Below are 26,294 nucleotides of genomic sequence, written 5' to 3'. Positions count from 1 at the left end.
AAATAAGATTGGAAGTGAGGTAAAGCTCAATAGATTTTCAGAAAAATTGTGTTTGTGAGGAGCTAATTAAACTTAAAGTAGATAATGCGATGGGGCTAGATGGGATACATCAGAAGGTACTAAGGGAACTTAGAGATGTCCTGGCAGTTCCACTGGCTGACTTGTTCAATACTTCTTAAGAGTCAGAAGTAGTAGACTGGAGAAAGGTGGATGTGATTCTTATTTATAAAAGTGGAAGTAAGGAGGAAGCTGGGAACTACAGGCTGGTTAGTCTGACCTCTGTGGTAGCAAATTAATGAAATAAATGCTAAAACAGAGGACAGTGCAGTTTTTTGGATTGTAAGATCTGAGGCAGCATGGTTTTACCAGCGGTAAATCATGTCAGATGAATCTGATCTTTTTCTTTGAATGAGTGATAAAAGAATTGGTTCAAGGGAGAGCACTAGACGTAGTATACTTGGATTTCAGTAAGGCCTTTGACACGGTTCCGCTTAGGAGACCTATAAATAAATTGAACAACCTTAATATAGGAATTAGAGTGACTGGGTTAAAAATTGGCTGAGTGGGAGGCAACAAAGAGTAGTGGTAAATGGAGTTTTCTCTGAGGAGGAGGGTATTACTAGTGATGTGCCTCAGGGATCGGTCCTTGGACTGGTTCTTTTCAACATTTTCGTGAGTGACATAGCAGAAGGATTGTCAGTAAAGATTTGTCTTTTTGCTGATGATACCAAAGTCTGCAACAGGGTGGGCAGCAAGGAAGGTGTGGAAAACATGAGGAGGGATCTAGTGAAGCATGAGGAATGGTCTAGGGTCCAGCAGCCAAAATTTAATGCTAAAAAATGCAGAGTAATGCATTTAGGGTGCTAAAACCCAAGGGGATGGTGAAATACTTCTAAGAATGAAAAGAGCAGGATCTTTAACCCATGCAACAGTCAAAGAATTCAAAGTGGCATGGGATAAACACTGTGGGTCTCTAAAGGCTAGAAGATGGAAATGAAGAAAAGGGTGCATGGCGGTAACTTGTTGGTGTGGTGGTTACTACCCTTAACCAATAAGCCTTGATACTTTTGATGCAAATGCAACATTGCTTTCTGCTTCAATGGCAGGGTGAAAAGGGAAGTTGGATTCAGACAACAACTAATGAGAGCCCTGACTTTTATGGTCTGGAGAACTGATAAGCATGGGGGTAACCTGCATAGAGTAGCAATTATTACCCTTAACAGAAGACAAGGGATTACTACTCTTAACCAATAAGCCTTGATGCTTTTGACATAACTACAACATCACTCTCCACTTTGAAGGCGGTGGGGGAGTGGAAGAAGAATTGGATTTAGATGACAACAAACATAGGCCCTGACTTTTTACGGTCTGGGTTACAGATATGCAGACATAAGTGAAAAAGCACAGTACTGCTTCTACGGCCAGGTCAATAAGCAAAACATGTCAGCACTGTCAGAATTTTCAAGAAGGCTCATCACCCAGTAAAAATGTTGCTAGCAGTACATTTTTTATGGGTTATCATAAGGCTTGGGAATTACTGCACAGAGCGACAGTTGCTACCCTTAACAGAAACATATTGGTAACCTGCACGGCGCAGCAGATATTACCATAAGAAGTTTGCTTTGCTGGGCAGACTGGATGGACCATTTGGTCCTTTTCTGCCTTCATTAGTATGTTATTATGTTATGTTACTATCTGGGAGAGATGGCCAAACATGAGGATAAAGCAATGGTAAAAAGCTAGAAAGATGCTTGGCTGCAAAGGGAGAGGAATGGTCAGCAGAAAAAGGGAGGTGATATTGGCCCTGTATAGGTCCCTGGTGAGACCTCATTTAGAATACTGCACACAATTCTGGAAATGACACCTTCAAATGTATATAAACCTGTTGGAATTGGTCCAGATTGTGACTACAATGGTTAGTGGTCTTCATACTAAAGAATATGGGGAGACTTACAAGATCTAAACATGTGCACCCTAGAGGAAAGGCGAAATAGAGAAAATATAATAGAAACATTTAAATATCTTGAAAGTTTCTATGCACAAGAGGCAAGCCTCTCTCAATGGGAAGGAATCTCTAGAACAAGGGATCATGGGATGAGGGTAGACTCAGGAGACTCAGGAGGGTAGACTCAGGAGACTTAGTTTACAATGAAATAGGAAATACCGATGATATTTCCCAATACCCAATGGCACCGGTAGCACCTGTCACATTATAGAGGCAAAGGGAGGTTTCTGCCATTTTGAATAATTGCAGCCACTGGGCCAGGAGCAGAAGGTCGCTCCTGGGCCCCCACTAGACCACCAGAGACATTTTGATGAGTCCTAAGGAGGTTGGGAGGGTAGGCTAAGGTGGGTGAGGGGGTTCAGCTGGTGTGTGTGTGTGTGGGGGGGGGGGGGGGGCTAAATATTTTAATAAAAGGGAAGGGATGGTTTCTAGGTTGGTTTTTTTTAATTTTTTAAACAAAACAAAAAAAAAACCAATCTGGGTGTGGACCTGAAATGATAGTAAAAATGCAACACAATTTTTTGGGCTACCAACCCTAGGAATCTTAGGAAATATTTCTTTACAGAGAGGGTAGTGGATGCATGGAGAGGCCTCTCAGTGAATGTAGAGGAGACAAAAGCAGTATTCGAATTCAAGAAAGCATGGGATAAATACAGGGGATCTCTAAAGGAGTGATGGGAATTATAAAGCTAAATTAATTGAGCAGATGGGCAGATTGAATGGGCCATGTGGTCTTTTCCTGCCATCATGTTTCTTCTATGTAATGTATACAATATGTTAACTTTAATATATAGTGTATATTTATTTCAGTATTTTTATGATAATACTATGCATTTGGCATACTGTACAGTGAAACACTTATGATAATGATAATGATTTGGGACATAGCAATGTGATAATTCTATGCTAATACTCTGATTTGTAACATGAAATTATGGTATTAGTTCAGAATACTAGAATGATGAATTCATACAATAATGATCCAGATTTGTTCCACTATATTCTTGTGAGATTGCTATTATTGCAGACAATTCTGTCAGTCTGTAGCTTTTTCATTTTGGTGCACTATCATACTGCTAAATAACCTTTACAGAGTTAATTGTGAATGTGGCTGTTATATGGGGATCATGGGGATAACAAGCAAGCCTTCTGTTCCTCCACACCTGTCTCTTTATGTTTGACTGCACAGGTGTTTTCTGATGGGATAGGCAGCATGGAATCTATTGACCTTTTGGGATATTGCCAGGTGCTTGTGACATGGATTGGCCAATGTTAGAAACAGGATGCTGGGCTTGATGGACTTTTGCTCTGACCCAATATGGAAAATGTGAGGCATTAAGAGGACTGTCTGAATGAATGGATATGTTTTGCAGGTAACAAAGTATAGGACTCATTGCTGGATCTAAAAGAGGAAAGGTAGTTACCTCTAATGTAGTTAATACTATTTTTTCTATTGAAGAGAAATACGTTTCCCAAAGGAACTGAGTCTGCTGCTGGAGTGCCAGGACTTTGTCAGGCCCTATAGATCTGGTTATGGAAGGAACCTGAGAGAGAGAGATAGAAAGTGAAATTAGAAATGTGAGGAGTAAATAACAATCATATTTACTAGCACAGATATTCATGTTAATGTCTTTCATGCCTTGACCCTGGAGCAGTACTTCTAATTTCTAATTATTGCATATGCTTTCGAAAGAAGGAGTATTGGCAGCAATGAGTGGGAGTCAGTAGAACTCCTGTGGTTCTCATGGGTTCACATCCTGACTCTGCCAAGACTCCTTTATGTGATTTTAGGTCAATAACCTAATCTTGCTGTGCCTCAGCTGACCCATCTATAAAGAAATATTATAGCTGTAGGCATTATCATCCTGTGATGCTGGTGCCAGTGCCAATGCATTTATAAGTCTTGAGGAAAGCAAGAGTGAACATTCTAAAGGGTATCTTGACTATGCTGCTTTTATTTAAATGATTTTTAATAAAAAAATATTAAAACCACAAAGCCAAAAGACTGTTCAAAATATGGAAAATATCAAAATGCTCTGTTCTCCAACCCGCTCCCATATCAAAAGGCAAACAAAGCGTGCAAAAAGGAAGAGAGGCTCTTCAGGACAAACACTCCAGAAATGATATTTTATACTTAATCCAGATTAACTGTTTACTTTTGTTCAAACAACACTTAATACAGACTCTCTTTTTTCCTTATCTGAACTGAACATCTTTACTGGAGATGAAGACTAGAATCTTCTTGTTTCTTTTGTTTTTTGAGACAAAATAATATAACTATGGGTAAATTTCTTGCTGTTTTTTTTTGTTCTAAGCCATAATGCATGATATCACACAGTTTTAACACCGAAAATAACGACACCTTTTTCAATTGTATTAAGCTGAGCGAAATTGTGCATAATGCAATTTTTTCACAAATTCTATTTTGGATATTTTTAGGCGAGGGTGAGGGCGGGAGAGAGAGAGAGTGTGAGAGAGAGAGAGAGACGCACCATAGTAAGCAGCTATTTATGCTACTATAGGAGGCCCACCTAGTAACTCGAGGTGAGGTTTAGGTAGCACTGTAGGGGTTAAGGGCCACTTTTATATACAGAGTGAGACGTACGAACAGAACAGTACACTCTTGTGAAGATTTGATGTCCGGAGTGAGGAAACTCACACAATGATGAGATTTAGACAATGTTCTCTCAACCTAGCTTGATGGAGTCCAAGGCCACTAACCCCTACACTACTACCTAAACCTCACCTCGAGTTACTAGGTGGGCCTCCTATAGTATCATAAATAGCTGCTTACTATGGTGCCACCCCCAGAGGCACTCTCTCTCTCTCTCTTTCGTGGTGAAATGCGCAGTTAACACACTTTGTGGTAATATCTATGTTGCAGATTGATAAATCTAGGCCTTAGTCCCTACTACAAAGTATTTCCTTTGTTCCGAAATGTTTGATAGGAACTTTTTGGTTATCTGCATATATTAAGCATTTCAATAAAATAAAAAGAAATAGCTACAGGCATTGCATCTATGATCTTATAGTCCTGCTTTTCTGTTGGAATTGCAAGTCCATAGATGCAATGAAGCAAAATCAGGACATGATCAACCGTGGATAAAGTAGATTGGCTGCCATGTTAGTCCACATGAATGCACAGAAATAAAGGTTAATATAAGGCGATTCCTTTTTATTGGACTAACTTAATACATTTCATGACTAGCTTTCGAGAGCTAATGCTCACTTCCTTAGGTCAGAATAGTATGAGCAAAAGATGACATTACCAAACAAAATAAATGAATCATAAAAGGCATTCTAATGACAGGGTGAAAGGGGTGTGTAGAGGTGTGGAGGGGAAAGGGGTGAAGGGGGTTTGATGGGTGGTCATACAGTGACAGGCAGTCCTCTCTTGTCAGTTCCAACTTGTCTGATCATTTTAACTACAAAAAATTCGTGTTCCTAGATCATTGTAAAATTTCCTTAGGTTATCATGATCATTAGGTCATTGATGCAGTGGTCGGGTTCTGGAGGTGTCACCTTGGTCTTCCTTATGGTGTTTGATCATTTGATCTTGTGTCTGTGTGAATTGACTCTTGCCTTTATGTCTGGCCTGTCTCACCAATATAGCATGCTTCTTCAGATTTTCATCATTGAATAATATAGTCCCCTTATGATGAATGATTTTCCCATGTGGGTGATTGTAGGGCCCTGTGATATGTACTGGCATAGCTTGCAGCATATTACATTGTAGGGATATATGCCATATTCTTTGGGAATTTCTGTTAGAAATTTGCTTTCTACAAATTTTTGCTTCAGATTAGGTGATTACCTGAAGGCCGATATGATTAGACTATGTCTTTCAATGATTCAGCCTCCAGGAGTAGTGGCTGTAGGTCTTCTATGATTTTGTGATTAGCCTGTTTCAGATCTTATCCCAAAACGAACATCTAGTCACGCACTAGTGAAGTCAAGTCTAGTACAGTATTGGGTACATCTAGTAGCACTATAGATATGATAAGTAATAGTAGTAGTAACCCAGCCATACTGCAGATCTCCCAACATAGTGTCCAATACTGATGAGAGGGATTCCTGGACTCATTGCTAACATAAACATTCTCTTTATCTACCATATCCCTGCACAATCCATTGTCTACCTTAAAATCAAAAGCAAAACTTTTCTGGGACAACAAAACACTTTCAGCTTGCATCTCTTTCTTGGAAAATTCCTGTAGCCCATGCTTCATAGATTTGCTTCACTCCCGCTTGTGAGCATGTGGCTTGTTTTGTATTGCTATGCGCAAGCTTTGCCTGTTACCACCAGTGCTGTCCCATCAGCTTTCCAACAATGTCCTATCCCTTCTGACATTCACACTGCTTTTTTTATTCCCATGTATACATCAGCAGAAGACAGAGCACTGCTTTAATTATCCCTTCCTTGTCTGACAAGGGGCCGGACAGCCCCATGCTGTTATTAATTTCAGTAATTACCAGCCATAAATAACACACAGTAATTAATGAAGCCATTAAGTCTGGAGTGTGCCATGAATGAGCACCATCACATCTGTGAGAGAAAACTAACAGAGGGGAAGAGAGAAGGGAAAATGCTAACAACAATTACTGCAATAATATTTACTTTATAAGGCATGACAAGGTGTGAGGAGTTATTCTATTGTTATACATAATTGAGCCCTTATGAAGAAATGAAGCTGTGAAACCTAGTTAATCGGGTTCCAGTCTTGCCTCTGCCACTCGATCTGTGGTCTTGAGCAAGTCACTTAAGATTCTTTTATTCCAGTTTGTATTTCAAGTTCATGAGGGAGAGAGAAGAAAGTTGCTCATTCAACCTAACTGTAAGGGTGTCCCAAAAGTGTCCCTTACTATTTCTTTAGGTTTTTCGACAGAAACATATGGATGAAGTGAGAGAGTAGGGAAGTATGTCAGTGTGTTCCAGATGCTTCCCAATGGAGGGTGTCTCAGTTAGGAGAGTAGAGTCAATTGTACATTTGGCGGTGGCTTCACACCCTCACTAGAATTTCCCTGATGACCCCGTTTTGGGGGATTTTTGCATATTTGGCATCTTTCCCAAGTAAGCCCTTCCCCTTTCTTGGGTTGGGTCTGGTCCTTCATGTCCTGTGTGAGCATGCTCAAAGCAAGTTCTTGGAGGAGACCATCTAGAGTTAGGAGACTGTCTTGACTCAGGAGTTTGGAGGGGTTCCTGGCAGGCTTACGGCTCAGCAAAATAAAGAAGAGTTTTTGGTAGGCTTCTCAGTTCACCAATTGAAGATAGTTAAAGGAAGTTGGGAGTTTTGTGGATTTTTGTGGTTTTTGACCTGTTCCAAATAGGAGGACCAATATGCCCTTGTTGGAAGAGCTGAATGTTCCAGTTGCTTCAATCCTGTGACCAGTTAACAGTGGGACAGAGACTACTGGAACAGTATCCAGTTTTGAAGCAAGAAAGGTTTTTTTCCCCATTTTTGCATCTTGATTATGATTTTGAGAGGAGAATTTTCTGTCATGGGGAGGGCATATTAGACATTGATTCAGATCAGAGGAGAATAGTTAAGAGGAGGTGCATTATGAACAAAAAAACTGCAGCCCTTGGAAATGTCATTTTATTGTTTTATGTTGATGATTTTTTTTTTCCATTTTGGCATAGATTCTGTTTTTTAAGTTGAAGTAAACCTATTTTTGTTGAACATCACTACTGGACTTCGGGCTGTGTTTTTCCTTGTGGCCTCAATTCATTGAGCTCCTTCCTTCTATAAGTACCTCTTGAACTGAGATTCGAAGAGTGATTGACAGTATCTGCTATTGTTTTGAATCTTTCCATTGCACCAAAGGCCCCAGAGATTATGCCTCCTCCCTGCTGGTGGAACTCTGGCTTCCCAGTGGCTGTGAACTATGAGACATGACAGAGAGATAAAGGAGTCAGGGATGTTAGTGAAATAGCCCTGGGAACTGTGTGACTTCTTTATCTGGTCTACAAAATGAAGAGGGGTTTGCTTATATAACATAGGTGCCTTGAGGTTGCTTGTTTCTTTCCTTTTTCTGCTCTGGCTGTCCTTCGGGGAAGGGGTATTGTTCAAATAGCACTCTCTTATACGTCAACCCACTTCGCCAATTTTCAGTGTTATTTTGTACTTAACTCTGTTAAGCCAGAAGTGATCTTCTCTTTTATGAGAGGACAGTTTTGGGTTTTGTCAAGTTTTGGTGTAACCCTGATTGTAAAAAATGACAGGAGTCGGGCGGCACCTTATAGACTAACCAATTTATTAAAGCATGAGCCTTTGAGAGCAGTGACCACGTCATCAGACGTCAGATGTATCTGATGACGTGGACACTGTCCTCAAAAGCTCATGTTTCAATAAACTGGTTAGTCTATAAGGTGCCGCCCGACTCCTGTAATTTTACACAGCTATCCTTCTGAATATTTGTGTGATTGTGTGATTTGTGCTGGGACATGAAGAAGACCATCTGAAACCTAAAGTTCCTTAAAAATCATCTTTTTTCCCTATCAGAAGGATCATGGGAGCCCCAATGAGTTGCTTAGTGGCCATTCAGCTCCCAGATGTGCCCCCTCAGTATATACAAAAAGGTTACATTTATTTATTTAGATTTATTTATTTAGATTTGTATTCCACTTTTCACACTTTTTTTCAGCACTTCAAAGTGGATTACATTCAGGTACTGTAGATATTTCCCTATCCCCAGAGGACTTACAATCATAACCAACTATGTAACTTTGGAGCCATGCTAAAAAATGTTTTTTTGTGCAAATCTGTAAAAAAATTATCATATACAATAAAATACCACTTAACGTGGTATGTAATAAGGTCTACCGATTGCAAGTTAAATTTTTGCCACACCAGCATGGCCACATTATTAGCGTACACAGGAACCAAAAAACCCCGATGATGTGCACACTAGCTACTTGCAGAAATTTCTCTCAAAGAGATTTCCTCTCTCCCAAACCCCAGTGAAAAAAAATATTCCCTTCCCCTTCCAACCACCTCATGCACCATTCTCCCCCCCCCCCCCCCCCGCCCACATATCACTAATATCCCCCTCTGGACAAGCATCAAAGCACTCAGTACTGAAAAGGAGGCAGCAGGTGAGCTGCTCAATGCACCAAGTGGAATGGAACGAGTTGATGCATGCTGTTTTTCACTCTTAACATACTGATGTAACATCTGCAGTGGTGGCAGACTTTGTGATGGCCCATGATGGACATTTTCTGTCTGCACTCGGAGCAAAACTTAAAGCCCATGAACTACTTCTCTGCCATGGTTAGCAAAAAATCAATGAGGCAAAATCTAAGAAGACATTTTTGCAGTAGAGAAAGATGACCTGAGAAATAAAAATGCCAACTGCAGTGCCTGAGGGGGTCTAAATTGGACCTTTTGGCAAGAATCGCCAAAATCAATTAAGCTTTCAAACTGACGAGAAACTCTCACTAGGGAGCTAGAAGGGAAGAGCAAAAAAAAACCTGAGGCACACTGTAGTCAAAACAGCTAAAATCCACTTGTTTGACTGAGTTGGAATAAATGAACTGTGGGGCTGCAGAAGTGTGGAAAATACTGTGCATGCTCAGTGGTATATTCAAGAATTTCTAGAACATTCTGGAAGTATTTCATCAGTGCTGAGCAGCAATGACATTACCCATATGTATCATGGGTCATTCGCTTGTCTTCAGAGAATTATAACTAAATATTGTAGATGTAAGTGGAAGGCTTTGGAGAATACCTCATGTTACCTATAGAAAGAGGGCTTCATCCTACAATGGTTTGAGTCTTCTTGGCCCTTCCCTTACTTAAGGTTATTATTACCCTTCATGTAATCTAACATCAAAGGTCCAGTTTGCCCCTCCCCATTTTACCTGCTGTATGTGTTCCTCATCCCTGCCCTAATCTGAATAAGATTAATTCATCCACCTCCCTTCAGGAATTTCTTTAACTTCAGTAGGGGTCCCTCGTCCGCCAGGGGTTCCATGACTCCTTTTATTCTTCAGTAGGAATCTCTCATCCTCCCCAGATCTCTATGCCCTCTTCTTACCTGCAGTAGGAGTCTTTCATCGCCAATGATGGCAGCTTTATTCCAGTCAATGACTTCTGAAAAGGGCAGTTCCCAGCCATTACTCAGCAGCACAGGGATGCAAGCTGCCTGGAAGTGAAGAAGAGAGGTCACATGGGGTGAAGGAAAAATAGAGCTACTCCAGTGTGACCCATATGAGACTAAAAACATAAGCAGGTTATGGAGAAGATAGGCATGAGCTGAATAATAGCGTGCACCCCCTTGCGTGCGCTGACCCTGGATTTTATAACATGTGCGCAGCTGCGCGCACATGTTATAAAATCAGGCATAGATTTGTTCGCCTCGGGTTGCACGAACAAATCTACACCCGCGCGTATTTATTAAGATCTGGCCCTTTATTCTTAAATACTGCAGTCACCCTCAAAGCACCAGTTATTGCATGTGCACAACCACAGTCTCATGGCATTATCACTGAAAGCTCATATCAGTTAGTATAAGCTAAAGTTTTTTTTCACAGTACTGGTCACTAGAGGTTTATTGCCCTAGGGGCTCTATGCACAGTACTAACCAGTGTTAACACATCTCCACTAATGTGGGACCTTTAACTACACCTCAAAAGGTGGTTTAAAGGCCAGCATTAGGAGAGCTGATGTTGTCTGGGCCTCCTGATCTGAACCTCCCCTTAAGAAAAATTGAATCATTGTGCTCAAAATCCCATCTCCTCCCACCAAGACACATAAAAGTGGTTTCCTATAGGTCACAAAATAGGATCCTCATAGCCCATTGTCACCCACCCTCAGAAACCATCTACACTCTCTATAAAAGTCTTCTAAATCTACTCCAGCAAGATGAAACCAGTTTCCTTCCTGCTAACAGTGATGCCAGCTCCAAAATGGTGCCATTAATACTCTGATCCACATGTCAAATATGAACTTTGGCATGTAGGTAAGTGTGCCAATAGCATCATTTTGGACTTGGTATTATTGACAGCCAGAAGAAACTGGTTACATCCTGTCAGTGAAGATTTAGAAAGTTTTCTTGGAGGATGAGTAAGATCTGGAGGTGAGGGTTCCCTACTTTGTGTCTGAGGTCCGTGGTGAGTGAGTATGTAATGGGCAATGAGGCCCCAACTCTGAGTATCAGAGTTGGGCAGGTTATAGGGTTTTGGACTTGTTTTTCTGCACTGAACGGCCCTTTCACTTTGGCCTGGATAACATAAGGAAAGATGAGTTGCTTAAAACAGAAGCATTATGAGGGACATGCTGTCTTTAATGCAAGTTTGAAGATGACACAAAATTGTTCAAAGTTGTCAAATCACTGGCTGATTGTAAGAGGACCTTGAGAGACTAGGGGATTGGGCATCTGAATGGCAAATGAAATTTAATGTGGACAAGTACAAAGCGATGCATATAGGGAAGAATAACAGTAGGTACACAACATTGGGTTCCATATTAGGTGTCATCATTCAGGAAAAGGATTTTGGGATCACTGTGGACAATGCTTTGAAAATTTCAGCCCAGTGTGTCGTTAAGGTAAAAAAAAAAGCAAACAGAATGTTAGGTATTATTAGGAAAGGAATGGAAAATAAAACAGAGGATATTATAACTCCTCTGGATCAATCCTTGATGCGTCCGCACCTTGATAATTTTGTGCGGTTCTGGACTGGTTGGCCCATCTCAAAAAAGATAAAGTAGAGTTAGAAAAGATAGAGAAGGGTAACACAATAATAAAGGGTATGGAATGGCTTCCCTGTGAGGTAAGGCTAAACAGTTTAGGGCTCTTTAGCCTGGAGAAGAGATGGCTGAGAGGAGGTATGATAGAGGTTTATAAAAAATCATGAATGGGGTGAAATGGGAAAACAGGTCTGATCCCTTACAGGGTACTAGATTTTTGTGCTGTTTATGTATGGAGAATTTTCCAGCAAAGGGAGGTGCTAGGGGTATGCTGAGATTGATGAGTGAAAGGGTATTCCTTCCCCTAAAGGGGATGGGTATTGGGGGAGGATATAAAGGTGCTTCCACAAGCACAGGGAGGAGTTTGGTCTAGGAATTGAGAGGAGGATCTCTGAGACTGCTGGTCCTGCATTCTAAGAGACTGAGCCCTGAGGTCTTTGGGGGTCTGTGGGTTTCAGAAGAAAAGAGTGTTGGAGGAGCATAGGAGCTCTTTCAGAGAAAGATACAGGCCATCTTGGATACAGAAAATTCCTCAGACAAATGGGATGTTCTCATCTGCCTTGGGAAGTCCACAGCTTGGGCTTGAGATTATAAAAGGAGAACATTTCCCAGTGTCTACATTTGGGGATCTGTGGAACTGAGAGGCTTTGGAGGGGCCAGACTGGATAAACTGCCCTGGAAAGTGTTTTACCATGGAGTGAAGAAACTGAGTAACATTTGTGAAATTTGTTGGTGATTGGAAATGAGAAACTGTTTTGAATTCAAGTGTTGGGCTGTGCTCAGGGGCAGCTCAAGGCAATCTGCTGCCTGAGGCAATGGATAAGATGGTGCCCTCTCGCCCACCCCCCTCTCACACATACACTGTCACATATACACACATACATACTCTTATACAAGCCCACAACCTCTCTCACAGACACTGACACACTCTCAGGCTCTAAGACCCTCTCTCTCCTCCCACCCCCCCTTACACAAGCTCTTACTCCCCCAGATTCTCTCATACACACACACACACACACGCTCTCATTGGCTCCCTCACATACACACATACACACACCCATGCAAGCTGTTGTGTCCGTCGGTGCCCGACGCCCTCTCTCCGCCCTCCTTACCTCTCTGGCGCCTCCCTCTCCGCCCGCGGGAAGACTGGCTACCGCGGCATTCTCCTGCCAATTGTCCTCAGGCGTCTCTGGTAGTTCAGTATACTGTCTAATAAAGAACTAGTGTGTGTTTGTCTCCTAACTCTGAGCCTGACCGGTGGTCCCTCTCAGAATCATTCCCCGGGGGCATGGTCATCTGCCACTGGTCCAAGGATCCACCCTCAATTCTCATATATACTACAAATCCCGAACGGATTGCTAACTACTATCTGATTGCTCCTCCCATCAAGCATCAGAGTCAGAACAGATTGCTAACTCCCTAGCAAATCCAGAACACAAGCTCCCATTCATTCTCACACCACTCCCCCTACCCTCCAGGCATGCACACATTTATTTTCACACACACACAGACCCCAGGCAGGCACCAATTCATTCTCACACACACACACACACACACACACACACACACACACACACACACACCCAGGCAGGCACCAGTTCATTTTCACAAACACACACACACACACACACCCACACACAGGCAAGCACCCATTCTCACACAGACAGACACCAGGAAGGCACCCATCATTCACCCACCCACACCCAAGCAGTTACACGTACACACCCACACACAGGCTCTCACTCCCCCCCCCCCCTCCCGATACACAAAGGCCCGATCTGCTCAGTGGCAACTTCGTCAGCAGAATTCACCTTTTTCCTGATAACATCTCCTGCTGCCGGAAGGCCAGTCTCATGGCAGCAGATGATGAGTCGCATTTCTCCCATCATCTCCTGGTGCTGCGGGTCTCGTGGCAGCAGGAGATGACATTGGGAAAAACGTGACTCCTGCTGCCTGGGGTTGCCACTGAGTGGATCAGGCAGGGGTTTGGTTTATTCCTGCCTGATCCAATGTTAGACTTTGGAGGCAGGGTGAGGCGGCAGATGCGGTAGAGGTATTTTGGCGGGGCACTTTTTGCCACTCCAAAATTCTGCCACCTGAGGCCGTCGCCTCACCCTGCCTCATGATAGAACCGCCCCTGGCTGTGCTATTAAAGTCTTTTCATCTGTAACCTGTTTTAATTGGACTCTGATTTTTTTCTTTGATCTCCTTAATAAATTCTGTTTTTGTTTTGGAACAACACTTGGAGTGTGGACTGCGTTATTTCCTTTTGGGTGCAAGACTCTCCTTGGACCCATAGCTTTTTCGCTATTTCTCAATGGAAGGAACCTTGTACCGAACCTTTAGATAGGTTTTTATCACCTCTGCAGTCATCGAAAATGACCCCAGCAAAGGGAAGGAGTTTTACACAGGGAACAATTATTTTTCCTTTCAAATAGTACTAGTAGCAGGGGGTCCCTCCATGAAGCTAATAGGTAGCACATATAAAACAAATCACAGAATGTATTTTTTTCACTCAATGCACAATTAAACTATAGAATTTGTTGTCAAAGGATGTGATGAAAGCAGTCAACATAGCTGGGTTTAAAAAAGGTTTGGACAAGTTTCTAGAAGAAAAGCCCATAAACCATTATTAGCCATGCAGACTTAGAAAAGTCACTGCTTATCCCTGGTAAAGAGCAAGAAGGATTAGATTATTCTTTGGGATCCTGCTGGATACTTGGGACCTGGATTGGCCACAGTCGGAGACAGGATGCTCGACTTCATGGACCTTTTGTCTGACCCAGTATGGCATTTCTTATGTTCTTAATAATCTCTTACCTGTTGCTATAATCTCACAGCTTAATTCTCACAGTTTGCAGTTTATCTCTTAAAACATTCCCACAATGCAGAGAAAAAAGTGGGAAAATGCAAGGAGAAAAGGTCAAAATCTGAGAGAGAAAAAACAAGGGAGGAATTCTGGCTTACCTGGAGAGCTTCCAGAAAGCGGAATGATCCCAGCCTCCTGCCCCGAGGAACCAGACAGAAACTGGAATTGTGGAGGAGCTCCTGGTAATCATACCTAGAAGGAGAGCAAACATGAAAGCAATGAGACTCAGGCAAAGAATGGGATGGCGGGGAGACAGGAAAAACAACAATAGATGGTAATAGATATTCCAGTACCTTTCACCCTGTGAATTGAATTCTAGAGCACCTTTTTATCACAGCAACATGGTCTCAAGTGCCTTCGTTTGATGGTAACACAACTTCACTTTATGCATCTTACAACTTAATAAGCACTGCACATGAGCCAATGAGCAGGCAAAGAGGATCCCATTGAATTCTAGAATTAGGCCAGGGCAGGGTAATTTCTGAAGGCTTTTCTGCAGGTATAACAGTGTTTTACCCACAGAGATGGCCTTATACAAAACTGCCTGCCTGACATGCGGGTAAATGTACGCATGCATGTCCCATTCACACGTTAAGTTTACCTGGGCTGAGCAGAGATGTTACTGGGGACAGAGCTGGGGAGGGGACTTGGACTTATGTGCATACATTTGGATGTTTGAAGGTATGACGTACATTTTCCCCAAAACTTTCCTCACATATCATAGAAGGTGCGGGTAAATTTGGTGGGATAATTTTCAAAGTGGACTTATGTGCGTTAATCCTTTTTGAATATTGTGTTTTTGCCACCAGACCTAGATGGGCTGTTTGAAAACTATGCCCAAAAATTACAACATATTTTACAACTTTGCTTGCATGGTACTAAAAGATTAAAAAAAAAAGAAAATCTCCATGGAAAGTTTCACAGTGAAAGCACATCGTGCCTTCCATTTGTATGACTTGAACTGCTTACAGTGACATAATTCTGCTATTAAAAACTGAAATGTCATTGAAGAGTTTGGAGGGGATTGACATGGTTAAGGGGGCTAGGGCCAAATGTATCAGTTAGATGCCCTAGATGCAGGAGAGGGGGATCCTCCCCTGAGGATATGGGAGCTGGGAAGGGAGCAGAAAGGGAAGGAGCTGAGGGGGGATATGCAATGGTCCCATTCTAAAGAAGTGGCGTGATGACTTGGGCACCTCCTTCTCCATCCCAGCGGACCATTCCTGAGTGGCGGCATAAAGGTGCGATGATGACAATTCTGTTTGAATCCTAATGCTGCCAGCCTACGAGCCCCCTGCACATTTAGTAGAGGCAGGTCCAATAGGACTCTTGCTGCTCAGAAAGTGCTACCAAGATAGAGGATGAAGCTCCCCTTCCAGCTGTCTACACTGCCTGGTGGGGAATCCATGCCAGGGGCCGTCTGTCTTTCTATGAAGGGTGTCATCCTCAAAAGAATGGTAATTAAAGAGGCATGGGAAACACCTGAATTTCCAGCCAAATCAACAAAGCTCCTCCAAAATTCCTGAAAAATCAGCATCTTAACTCTGAAAGCACTGCTTCTTTAGGAATGCGAATCAAAGCGCTGCATGACGCATTCATCCTTATTCGCAATGTCATTTGTTGCTACTGTCATTTGATACTTCCAAACTAATCAACAAGAATCAAATGCATACAAGAAAATTACCCATGGAATGCTATGCAACATCATTTTGCGCCACTCGATTCATACTTTCCAGCACTTAACAGAAATGTGGAATCATTTAAGTAAGCGCAGTTCGCAAACATACCCCTCCAAGGGAGGAAAGTAGAGGGAGGGAAGGTATTTTCCCTTTGATGAGAAAATTAGCATTAGTAAAATGTCTATGATTGCCCCTCCTCCTGTGTGCAAATAACTTTTTCATCGCCCTTACAAATATTTTTTTTCCACACAAGTATCTTCTTTTATATAAAATCTACTGGGCAATATTCAGCTGCTTGAGTGGCTTGGCTACTTAGCCAAATAAACGTATCCAGTTAAATAGCAGGGTATATTCAGTGGCACAGTTTTTCCTGCTAATTTTAGGACAGGTCAGCAGCATGACTAGAGTTAGCTGCATAAGTTAACCGACTACAGTTGATTTATGTGGCTGATTCTGCTTCTCCTTAAAAAGCCTCCCTCCGGCCCCTGGAATGCCGCTGACTTAGAAATATGCCATTCATTTTTGCCATTTAGATGGATAATGTATCAGTTATCTATCTAAATGGCTTTTGAATATTGATCTCCCTGTTGTTTGTCATTTTCCAGCTGTAGCTGTGCTTTCCCCAGCCTGGTTCAAGGCCTGATATGGTATCATTCATTTTTGCTCTATCCAAGAGGCTGTAACAAATGGGACCTTCAGTGAGGAAACTAAAAAATTGCAATTTGACTTCCATACCAGGCTCGCTGTTTCACAGATGCTTGCTTTATTCTGAGATAACAAAAAATAGTGTAGCAAATAGCTCAGTCTTTGCAAGGTTGAAAAATTCCAACTGCAGATTCAAAATAGTATTCAGTGGTGAATGTAAGCAACTAATGCCTAGTTCAATTCTAATACAAAAGTTTTATGCCTAAAATTGGTGACATTGACTCAGTTTCTACATTATAAATATATATGGCTTATGTTTTAATAAGTACTCTCCAGCCTTGTCCAGGCCAAGCGGTTACCTTCTAGTAAATGATCACAGGTAGGTCAACCCTACAAAACTTTAGGATTAAAACTCATATCAGAAAGGCTATAGAGCAGGGGTGGCCAACCGACATCTCTTGAGCTGCACGCAACTCTTCCAAGCTTCAATTATGGCTCCCGACTAAAATCCTCCTGGACTGCAGACCACTAATGTAGACCCAGGTTTGTTTTCTGCCTCCTGCAAACAATGTACTCCCCCTTCTCAGCAGCTGGCTTGGTCAGCTGAGAAGAGGGAAGACGACTGCATAAGCTGCCCACCTTCACGCTGCTGTCACCTCCCCACCATGTCAAAGCACTCCACAGGCCTTAAGATGACTGTGGAGCCATTGCGACCAACAACAGGCCCTCGCAACAGCCTCCTTACTGGATCCTACTTAGTTTCATTCTCCCTGGAATTGCTCCCTTAGTAAAGCCCTCCCCTTCTGGATGGACACACACACACACACGCACACACACACAAACATACACACACACACACATACACACACATACACTTATCTTCAGCCGCAGCAGCTGGAAAAGGCCTGTTGTCTCTCCCTACATCTGCTGGGATAGGTATCTAGCACACCTACATCTAGGTGGGAGATACCTAGCACACCTCCAGCCATTGCCTCAAGAGCCCCTAATGAAGTCCTCTGCTGATAGCCCACTCATCCTCGAGCCGTGGCAAAATAGAAAACAGCAGGCCTGGATTTATCAATAGACACACTAGGCCTGTGCCTAGGGCAGCAGAAATCTGAAGGGGCAGCAGGCTAGCTGAAGATTTGCTGCCTTCCAATAAAATAATATAAATTATACTAATAAATATAGTGGGGCGGATTTTAAGAGCCCTGCTCGCGTAAATCCGCCCGGATTTACGCGAGCAGGGCCCTGCGTGCCGGTGCGCCTATGTTCAATAGGCCTACCGGCACGCGCAGAGCCCCGGGACTCGCGTAAGTCCCGGGGTTTTCCGAGGGGGGCGTGTCGGGGGCGGGGCCGAGTGGCGCGCCGTTTTCGGGGCGGGACGCGGCATTTCGGGGGCGGGCCCAGGGGCGTGGTTTCGGCCCGGGGCAGTCCGGGGGCGTGGCTGCGCCCTCCGGAACCGGCCCCGGGTTGTGTTTAGGCGCGCCAGCGGCCCGCTGGCGCGCGGGGATTTACTTCTTCCTCTGGGAAGGGGGGGGTTTAGACAGGGCCGGGGGGGTGGGTTAGGTAGAGGAAGGGAGGGGAAGGTGAGGGGAGGGCGTTAGCGAATTCCCTCCGAGGCCACTCCGATTTCGGAGCGGCCTCGGAGGGAACGGCGGCAGGCTGCGCGGCGCGCGCCGGCTACACAGAATAGGCAGCCTTGCGTGCGCCGATCCAGGATTTTAGTGGATACGCGCGTATCTACTAAAATCCCGCGTACTTTTGTTTGCGCCTGGAGCGCCAACAAAAGTACACGAACGCGCCGTTTTTGAAAATCTACCCCAGTGTATTTTAATTTCGTAATGTAATATAAAAGATGGAAATGTTTGTCAATTCGCTTCAGAATTTTTTACATTTTTGCCACAGGAAATCAGGGGGGACTGTGCTTTAAACATTCTGCTTGCTGTTGTCCAATCTTAGGGGGGGGGAGGGAAGAGGTGGGGATGACAGGGAGTGATAGAACCAACAGTGCCTAGGGGCATCAAAACCCTAAATCTATCACTGATAAAGGGTATGGGGGTCTTGCAGTCTTGAAGACCTACTGAAGCATTAATTGGAAGCCCACCCATTCTCCTTTGGTCCTGTCTGGATTCCCACCACTATATGTACAAACTTTTTATTATTTTAACTTATGTCAGTTTATATCAGTGAGAGACAATGAGTGTGTGAGCATGCATATATATCTGAGCAAGTGTGTTTGAGTGTCAATGAGCAAGTGCATTTATCTGTAAACATGACAGTGAGGGTTTGAGAGTGCATGGGTGCGAGCGCATGTGTGTGCCAGTGAGCATGTGTCTGTGAGCATATTTATCTAAAAGCATGTGTGCGATTGAAGATGTATGTCTGTGAGTGAGTATGTCTCAGTGTATGTCAGAGAGAATATTTGTGAATATATGTGTGAGCGAGTGCAGGTGTTTGTGAACTAGAATGTGTCAATGAATGTGTGTGTGTGTGTGTGTGCGTGAGCATGAGAGAGAGAAGAGAAAATTTGTGCATCACCAATAACCCCCATTTTCCCTGCCCCAACTAATCCACAACAATCTCAGGATAGGAAGCGTGGATGATTTTTAAATCCTTATTAATTTTAATGATTGAGTGTTATTTGATGTATTTGTTTTTTGAAAAATTGTATTGCTGTTTGGGAAATTTAAAAAAAATATGAATTTTTAATGATTAGCTATTCTATTTACCAGCTATTTGAAATATTCTATTTATTAGTATGGTTTTACTGTTAACAATGATTTATATTTCTTCATTTTATTCTTTGGTGTTATGAGGAAACATGACATTTCTGATTTGCCATTCTTGAACTGCATAATACAGTTTGGCTTATTACAGTTTCCAGTTCATTTTAAAGTCTGCATATTTCTGTTTATACTTATGATCACTTTATTCAGTATTTCATGAGGATCTGTCTGTGTTCTGCAGATGTGACCAAAATAAGGTATTCTGCATGTTGTTGCGGTATAGGGATCTATAGCAGTTTGTCTTGTTCTGTTCTAATTGGAGGGATCTTGGTGTTTTAGGGCTGGTGTAATATTTGTAGTATTGCCTTTTCATAGACAGGGTTGCTACTGTTTGAGTGCTGGCAATTAGTGCTGTTTTGTGTGGGAGGTTATTCCATAATTGAAATTCAGTTTACTCATGGCTTTGAAGGCTTCTAGGTGGCTGGACTGAACTCTGAGAGGCACAGTTGGCTGTGAAACCAGTGACACAGCTAGTTGGAGAGTTGGCGTGTCAAGAGAAGGTGGTAATGGGACATGGAGTAGACAGCTGCAAGCTGCGGAAAGGCTGCGGACAGTAAGCAAGAGCTTAAGGTTTACTTAATGATATTTATTTATTTATTTAAAGCTTTTTATATACCGAGGTATAGCTAGCTGCCTTCACTCCGGTTTATATCATCAACAACCATTACATAAAACAGTAAGTGAACTCAGAGAACGTGAGCAACACGATTACTCCTTATTACAATTTACAATTTAACACAAAACACAACATTACATCTAACAGTAACTGGTCTGATATGGCAGTGCTAGTTTGGGGGGCACTCACTGAGCACATGAGCAGCAGAACAGTAGTAATTTTGGAAGGGGCAGATTGTGTTTGTGCATCTGGGAGAAAGAGTGAGAGAGGGTGTGTGTGTCTGGGAGAGAAAGAGTGAGAGAGATTGAGTGTGTCTGGGAGAGAAAGAGAGAGAGTGAGGGTGTGTGTGTGTCTGGGAGAGAAAGTGAGAGAGGGTGTGTGTGTCTGGGAGAGAAAAAAGTGAGAGAGATTGTGTCTGGGAGAGAAAGAGAGGGTATGTGTGTCTAGGAGAGAAACAGAGGGAGGGAGGGGTGTGTCTGGGAAAGAAACAGAGGGAGACAGAATGTGTATGTGTAGGAGTGTCTGGGAGAGAGAGGAAGGTGTATGTTTGTTTTGTGTCTGGGGGGGCGTGTGTTTGTGTCTGGGAGGGAGAGGTTCTGTGTATATAGGATAGAGAGAGGGAGCAAGGGTATGCATGTGTGTCTAGGAGAGAGAAGGAGGGATGGTGTGCGTTTGTATGTCTGGGAGAGAGAGAGAGAGAGAAGGAGGAAGGGGTGTGAGTGTCTGGGAGAGAGGGCGGGTGTGTGTGGGTGAGAGAGAGAGGGGGTTGTATGTATGAAGAAGACTGGGAGGAAGGGTAGGGTGTGTGTCTGGGAGGAAGAGGGAGTGAGAATGTGTGTCTGTGTCTGGAGAGAGGGGTGTGTGAAAGGTATGGCAGCTCTCTGCTACTGTGAATTCTGGTTTTGTGCCTCTTGATATGTGATAGGTTGGCCACCCCTGCTATAGAGTTTTCATTCCCTTTTATAAATGGATTCTAGATACTGAGCCCATCATGTGTTGACTCTAAAGATGGGTAGCAAAAGAATCTTCAACCATAATCCTTTGGGGAGGATTGCTACAAGTTAGTTTTCCAGTGGTACACAGATTGTCTTTTCATGCCAGCTGACTGGTTCCAGCATCAGGCTGGATCCAGTACAAGTTCTGGGCTTAAACAACAGATCTATCTACAGACCAGGTTGCTCTTTCATGTATACAGAATGGATGGTAGACCAATAGCAATTCTTTCAACCACAAGTGTCCCCCTGACTCCCCTTACTGGTAGTATACATCAATATTTCCTTAGGGTTAATCTGGATTATAATGCTTTTGCAGCATTTTAAAAAGATTGTGATGCTGATGTACAAAAGCATGTATTACTTTGCAAATAGAGAAATAGCATGCATAATATACAATTACACAAACTATTTGACCTTTAGCATACAAAGCACCATTTGTGAAATAATGTGCAAGTAGTAAAATTTCACACATAGTTCATTCCACATATAATTTTATTCAAATTCAAAATTAATGAGATGCTGTGACGCAATATCATGCAAAGCACTTATGAAGAAACAGGGGTTTTGCATGTTTGTAGTTTATTTTTCTGCACTATGACACTTTTCCTCAGAGAGCTCATTTCCCGTATGATGGCCTGCAGGTGGTGTTTGACCTCTGCACTGTTGTTCAATCGGAGGCGTTGGATGCTGCTTGACTGAAGGTGGCTTGGTCGGCATACACATCCCAGCAGCCCTGAGTACATGTAATACTGAAACTGCAGTGCCATCGGCCAGAAAGCTGTTAATACTGTATGCCCTGATTAGTCCTGGAGACAGAGAACTCACCCTGAGGGTTCTGGAACTCTCCAGTCTTGGCTGGGAGTCCAAAGGAAGCAGACGTCTGTGCTGAGGCCCCGTTCAGCTCCTATGGTCAGCCTTTTCTGTACCTCCCCAGGCACTAACTAAGTAGTGAAAAGTGTTCAGTTAACTTTTGCTGTATAATCCTTGATGTTTTACTTGTTTCAGTTTGCAGTTTAAATCTTTTCACTGTTCCTACTTTTTCTTAATAAACTTATTAGTTTGTTAGCTCTGCCTGTCTTGGACTGACTAACGAACTTGGAATTGTGTATATTTGGTCTATGGGTAAATTTCTAGGAATTGTGTGACCCTTAGTTGTGAGAGGTCTCAGTGTCCCTAGAAACCACCAACTTGCAGGCAGGGGAACTTACCCAGATGCGAGTAGGAACCCAGTTGGCGGATGGGAGGTTGCCAGTCTAGAAGCACATGTGCAGGTGCAGGCAGGCCTGGGCAGTGGGTGGCAGGACCCTCCGAAGGACCATAGGGTTACCCTGAGTATATGTTAGGGATGGCACTGCAGAGTTACGTGACAGCACTTCATTAATTATGAATTTAATGAAAACTTATCTGTGAAAAAGGCTTCACAGTTTGGGTTTTGCTAAAAAGGTAACTATACCTCATTGAGATGTAGGTATCTTTTTTGCAAAATTTTTATTTGCAATTTCATGACATTTCATGACAGTAGCAAAATTTTACACAAAATAGCCAATCCCCCATGAGAAATCCTGTGGGTTAAAATATAGCCCTCAGGGTTACAAATAGAGAACCCCCCACCTTATCCCATAGTAGGAACCTTATCAAACAGCCAAACTTGTTTTAGGTGAATTGAATCCCTAAAGTTTAGCTCAACTGCCTGACTGATCTTTTGTTGTGCAATTATTTCTTAATCACTCCGCTGATCTGCTTGATTTACTGAGTACCAGATTAGTTCTGCACAGTAAACAAGTTAATCTTTTCCGTCTTTTGAGAGCAAATTTCAATAAGCCACATAGTGGCAAAGTCTGCTAAGTATCTGCATACCTTTAGCCGATTTTCAAATAGAAACTACTCTGGTAGTTTCAAAATATGGCTACATTTAGCTGCTATTAAAGTAGGAATTCTTAGGAACGTTTGGGTCAGGGGAGAAGAGTACTCATGTATAATTGAATTTTCAACTACAAATGCACTTTCCTGCCAAGAACTCAAGGCACGAGCAGACCAATGGAATAAAGTGCACATAAAAAACGTGCATCCAGACTGAGCACCTGTTTTTTACTGTGCGCACATTTGCCTCTCTTGGGCACTTGATGCAATAGGCAAATGAACCATCGCACTAAAAAGGATGCATGCACTAAGGATAAATTGTGCGTCCCTAGCGTGTCCATGGCATCGGGCACCCAGGAGATGTGGCTGTGCGCGGGTTAGGAAAACGGACACACAATTTTACGAAAATAGCCTTTTACCTCACTTTAACAATGCCGGCATCATTTGGCCTTCCTTCCACCTTTCTTAATGCAAGGAATACATCTGGTAGTTTTTAACAATCTCCACGCCTGTTGCAAACTCTTAACCTTTGTAGCTTCACCTTTCAGTTTTTATTTAACTTATTTTCCCCATTTTATCAAAGTTTCCCTTTTTAAAGTTTAGTGCTTGTTTCCTTGCCAATAAAAAACTATTTTGACAAAAAAAAAAAAAAAGGTTTAGTGCTAGAGCCATGGATTTATTTACTGTCTTCCTTCCACTCATTAATTCAAATTTATTCATGTTATGATCACTATTACCAAGTGGCCCCCACCACCATTACCTACCTCACCAAATCCTGCGCTGCACTGAGCATTAGATCTAAAATAGCTCCCTCTCTTATTGGTTCCTGAACCAATTGCTCCATAAAACTGTCATTTATTCCATCCAGGAACTTTATCTCTCTAGCATGTCCTGATATTAAACTTACCCAGTCAACACTGGGGTAATTGAAATCTCCCATTATTACTGCACTACCAATTTGGTTAGCTTCCCTAATTTCTCTTAGCATTTCACTGTCCGTCTCATCATTTTGGCCAGGTGGACAGTAGTATTTCTACCCCTAAAGATTCAATTGTGCATTTTGTCTTTTGCAGGATCTTTATTTTGTTGGACTCTTTGCCATCCCGGACATAAAGTGCAACCCCGCCAACAAGTTGCTCCTCTCTATCATTGTGATATAATTTGTTCCCTGGTATAACATTGTTATGACCGTCGGCCGTGGCCATCCACGGCCGACCCAGCTCATGTCATGTCATGCCTTTGGGTTACAGAAATGTAAATATTCCAAAATTGTATTGTCTTTAATGTGATGCTGAAAACAAATTGATAATGAATTCTCTGAAAAAGTAAATTACAGTTGCAAAATAATAAACCTCCATATCAAAACAGCACTAACTGCTAGCACCCAAACAGTAACAACCCTACCTATGAAAAGCAAACACTTTTAATATTACCTACAACAGGGCCTAAAACACCAAGGTACCTTCTATTAGGAAAATAGTACAAGCCAAGTTGCTATAGATCTCTACACAGAAACTACAAGGTAGCAGAATACCTCAACTCAGTCAAACATGCAGACCACAAACCCTCACCAAACACAGAATAAAGAGATCATAACTTATAACAGAAATGTGCAGACAAAAACTGAACCAGAAACTGCAACAAGATGGACTCTGTGTTGTGCAATAGTAGAAAAAAAATCACATTTCACATAAAACATCAAACAATCCAATGAAGACATATAAAACATCATAATAATAGAACCTCAATCATAAAAAGAATAAATATTTCAAAACAGCTGATGAAAATAATACCCATCAATTAAACATTTTTAAAAATTTCCCAAACACCAATAAAAGTGGAATATGAATCAGATAAATAAATAAAATATTTCAAAACAGAAGACATACTAAATAACACCCAATAATTAAAATTAATGATTTTTTAAAAAATCCCCTGCTCTCCATACCTGGGAAGTTTTTATTTCCAGTCACCCTGACATTGTCGTGGATTAGTTGGGGGAGGTGGAAGGAGTGGTACAAACTTTCTCCTCTTTCTCTCACATTCTCTCCAGCACACACACACTTGCTTACTCACATATCCTCACACACATGCGCTCTCTCTCTCTCTCTCTCCAATATGCTTTCACATACACATACACACAGGTTCTCTCTCACTCACTCACACCTATGCTCTCACATGCTCTCTCTCTCACACACACACATACTGTCTCTCTCTCTCCCCAGAACACACAAATAGCAGCCACCTTCTTGGACTTGTGCAGCATTTCTCTCTCTCTCTCCCTCTCTCTCTCACACACACATGCAGTCTTACATGCTATTTGCTCATACCCATACTCCTACACATGCTCTCTTATATGCTATTTTCTTACAGACATATATTCTCTCACACATTCAAACTTGCTTCATTTCATACACATATGCTCTCTCTCTCCTGGGAACGTACCAGCAATAGTGGCCTCCTACTTGGGCCTGTACAGTGTCTTTCACACACATGCATACTTACATTCTATTTACTGACACACACACACACACACACACGCACGCACACTCATACTCTCTCTCTCCATGGAACATACAGGGTGCAGATAACATCAGCCTTCTTTCTTCAGCTATGTGGCCCATCGATGCAAAAGCCTCCTTCTCGTACAGCTTGCAGGCACAACAGCCTCTTTCAGCCATGCGGCCCTACAGATGCAAGAGTCTCTTTGGTGGTGCAGCCCCCAAGAATAGCCTCCTCTCTTAAGATGCACAGCCCAGCTGACAATGGCCTCCTCTCTTCTGCCATGCAGCCTGATAGATAGCCGCCTCCTCTTTTCCACCCATGGCCTGGAAGACAGCGGCATCCTCTCTTGTGCCACATGGCCCGGTAGACAGCGGTCTCCTCTCTTCCACCATGTGGCTTAGCTGACAGCGGCCTCCCGTCTTCTGCAACTCAGCCCTGCTGGCAGTGGCTTTCCCTTTTCAAATGAGCTTCCCAGCTGACAAGAGCGCTCTTTTTTTGGCGGCACAGGCCCAGGCAATTCAGTGTTACGCAGGCCCGGCAGACATAGTAGCCTTCTCTTCAGTCTATAGGGAGGAGGCCTTGACTCCCTCAGATCATCACTCAGAGCAGCGAAGAAGAACAATGAAAGGTGGAGTTGCCGCT

The 26,294-nt window shown here is 42.7% G+C and overlaps 1 protein-coding gene across 1 annotated transcript in view; it reads right to left on the bottom strand.

Moving 5' to 3' along the window:
- Nucleotides 1-26,294, bottom strand: part of LOC115088644 (exostosin-1-like) — a 109,947-nt gene that overhangs the window by 77,123 nt on the left and 6,530 nt on the right. Inside the window, exons 2-4 of the mRNA XM_029596906.1 lie at nt 14,662-14,755; nt 10,043-10,150; nt 3,430-3,549 (exon numbers count right to left, since the gene is read on the bottom strand). Coding sequence (XP_029452766.1) covers nt 3,430-3,549; nt 10,043-10,150; nt 14,662-14,755 — 322 coding nt within the window. The remainder of the gene's footprint in view (nt 1-3,429; nt 3,550-10,042; nt 10,151-14,661; nt 14,756-26,294) is intronic.

Source organism: Rhinatrema bivittatum, chromosome 3 (assembly GCF_901001135.1).
Source record: "Rhinatrema bivittatum chromosome 3, aRhiBiv1.1, whole genome shotgun sequence".
Taxonomy (NCBI): domain Eukaryota; kingdom Metazoa; phylum Chordata; class Amphibia; order Gymnophiona; family Rhinatrematidae; genus Rhinatrema; species Rhinatrema bivittatum.
Note: the sequence above shows the minus strand (reverse complement) of the source record. Positions and strands in the feature narration are given on the sequence as shown.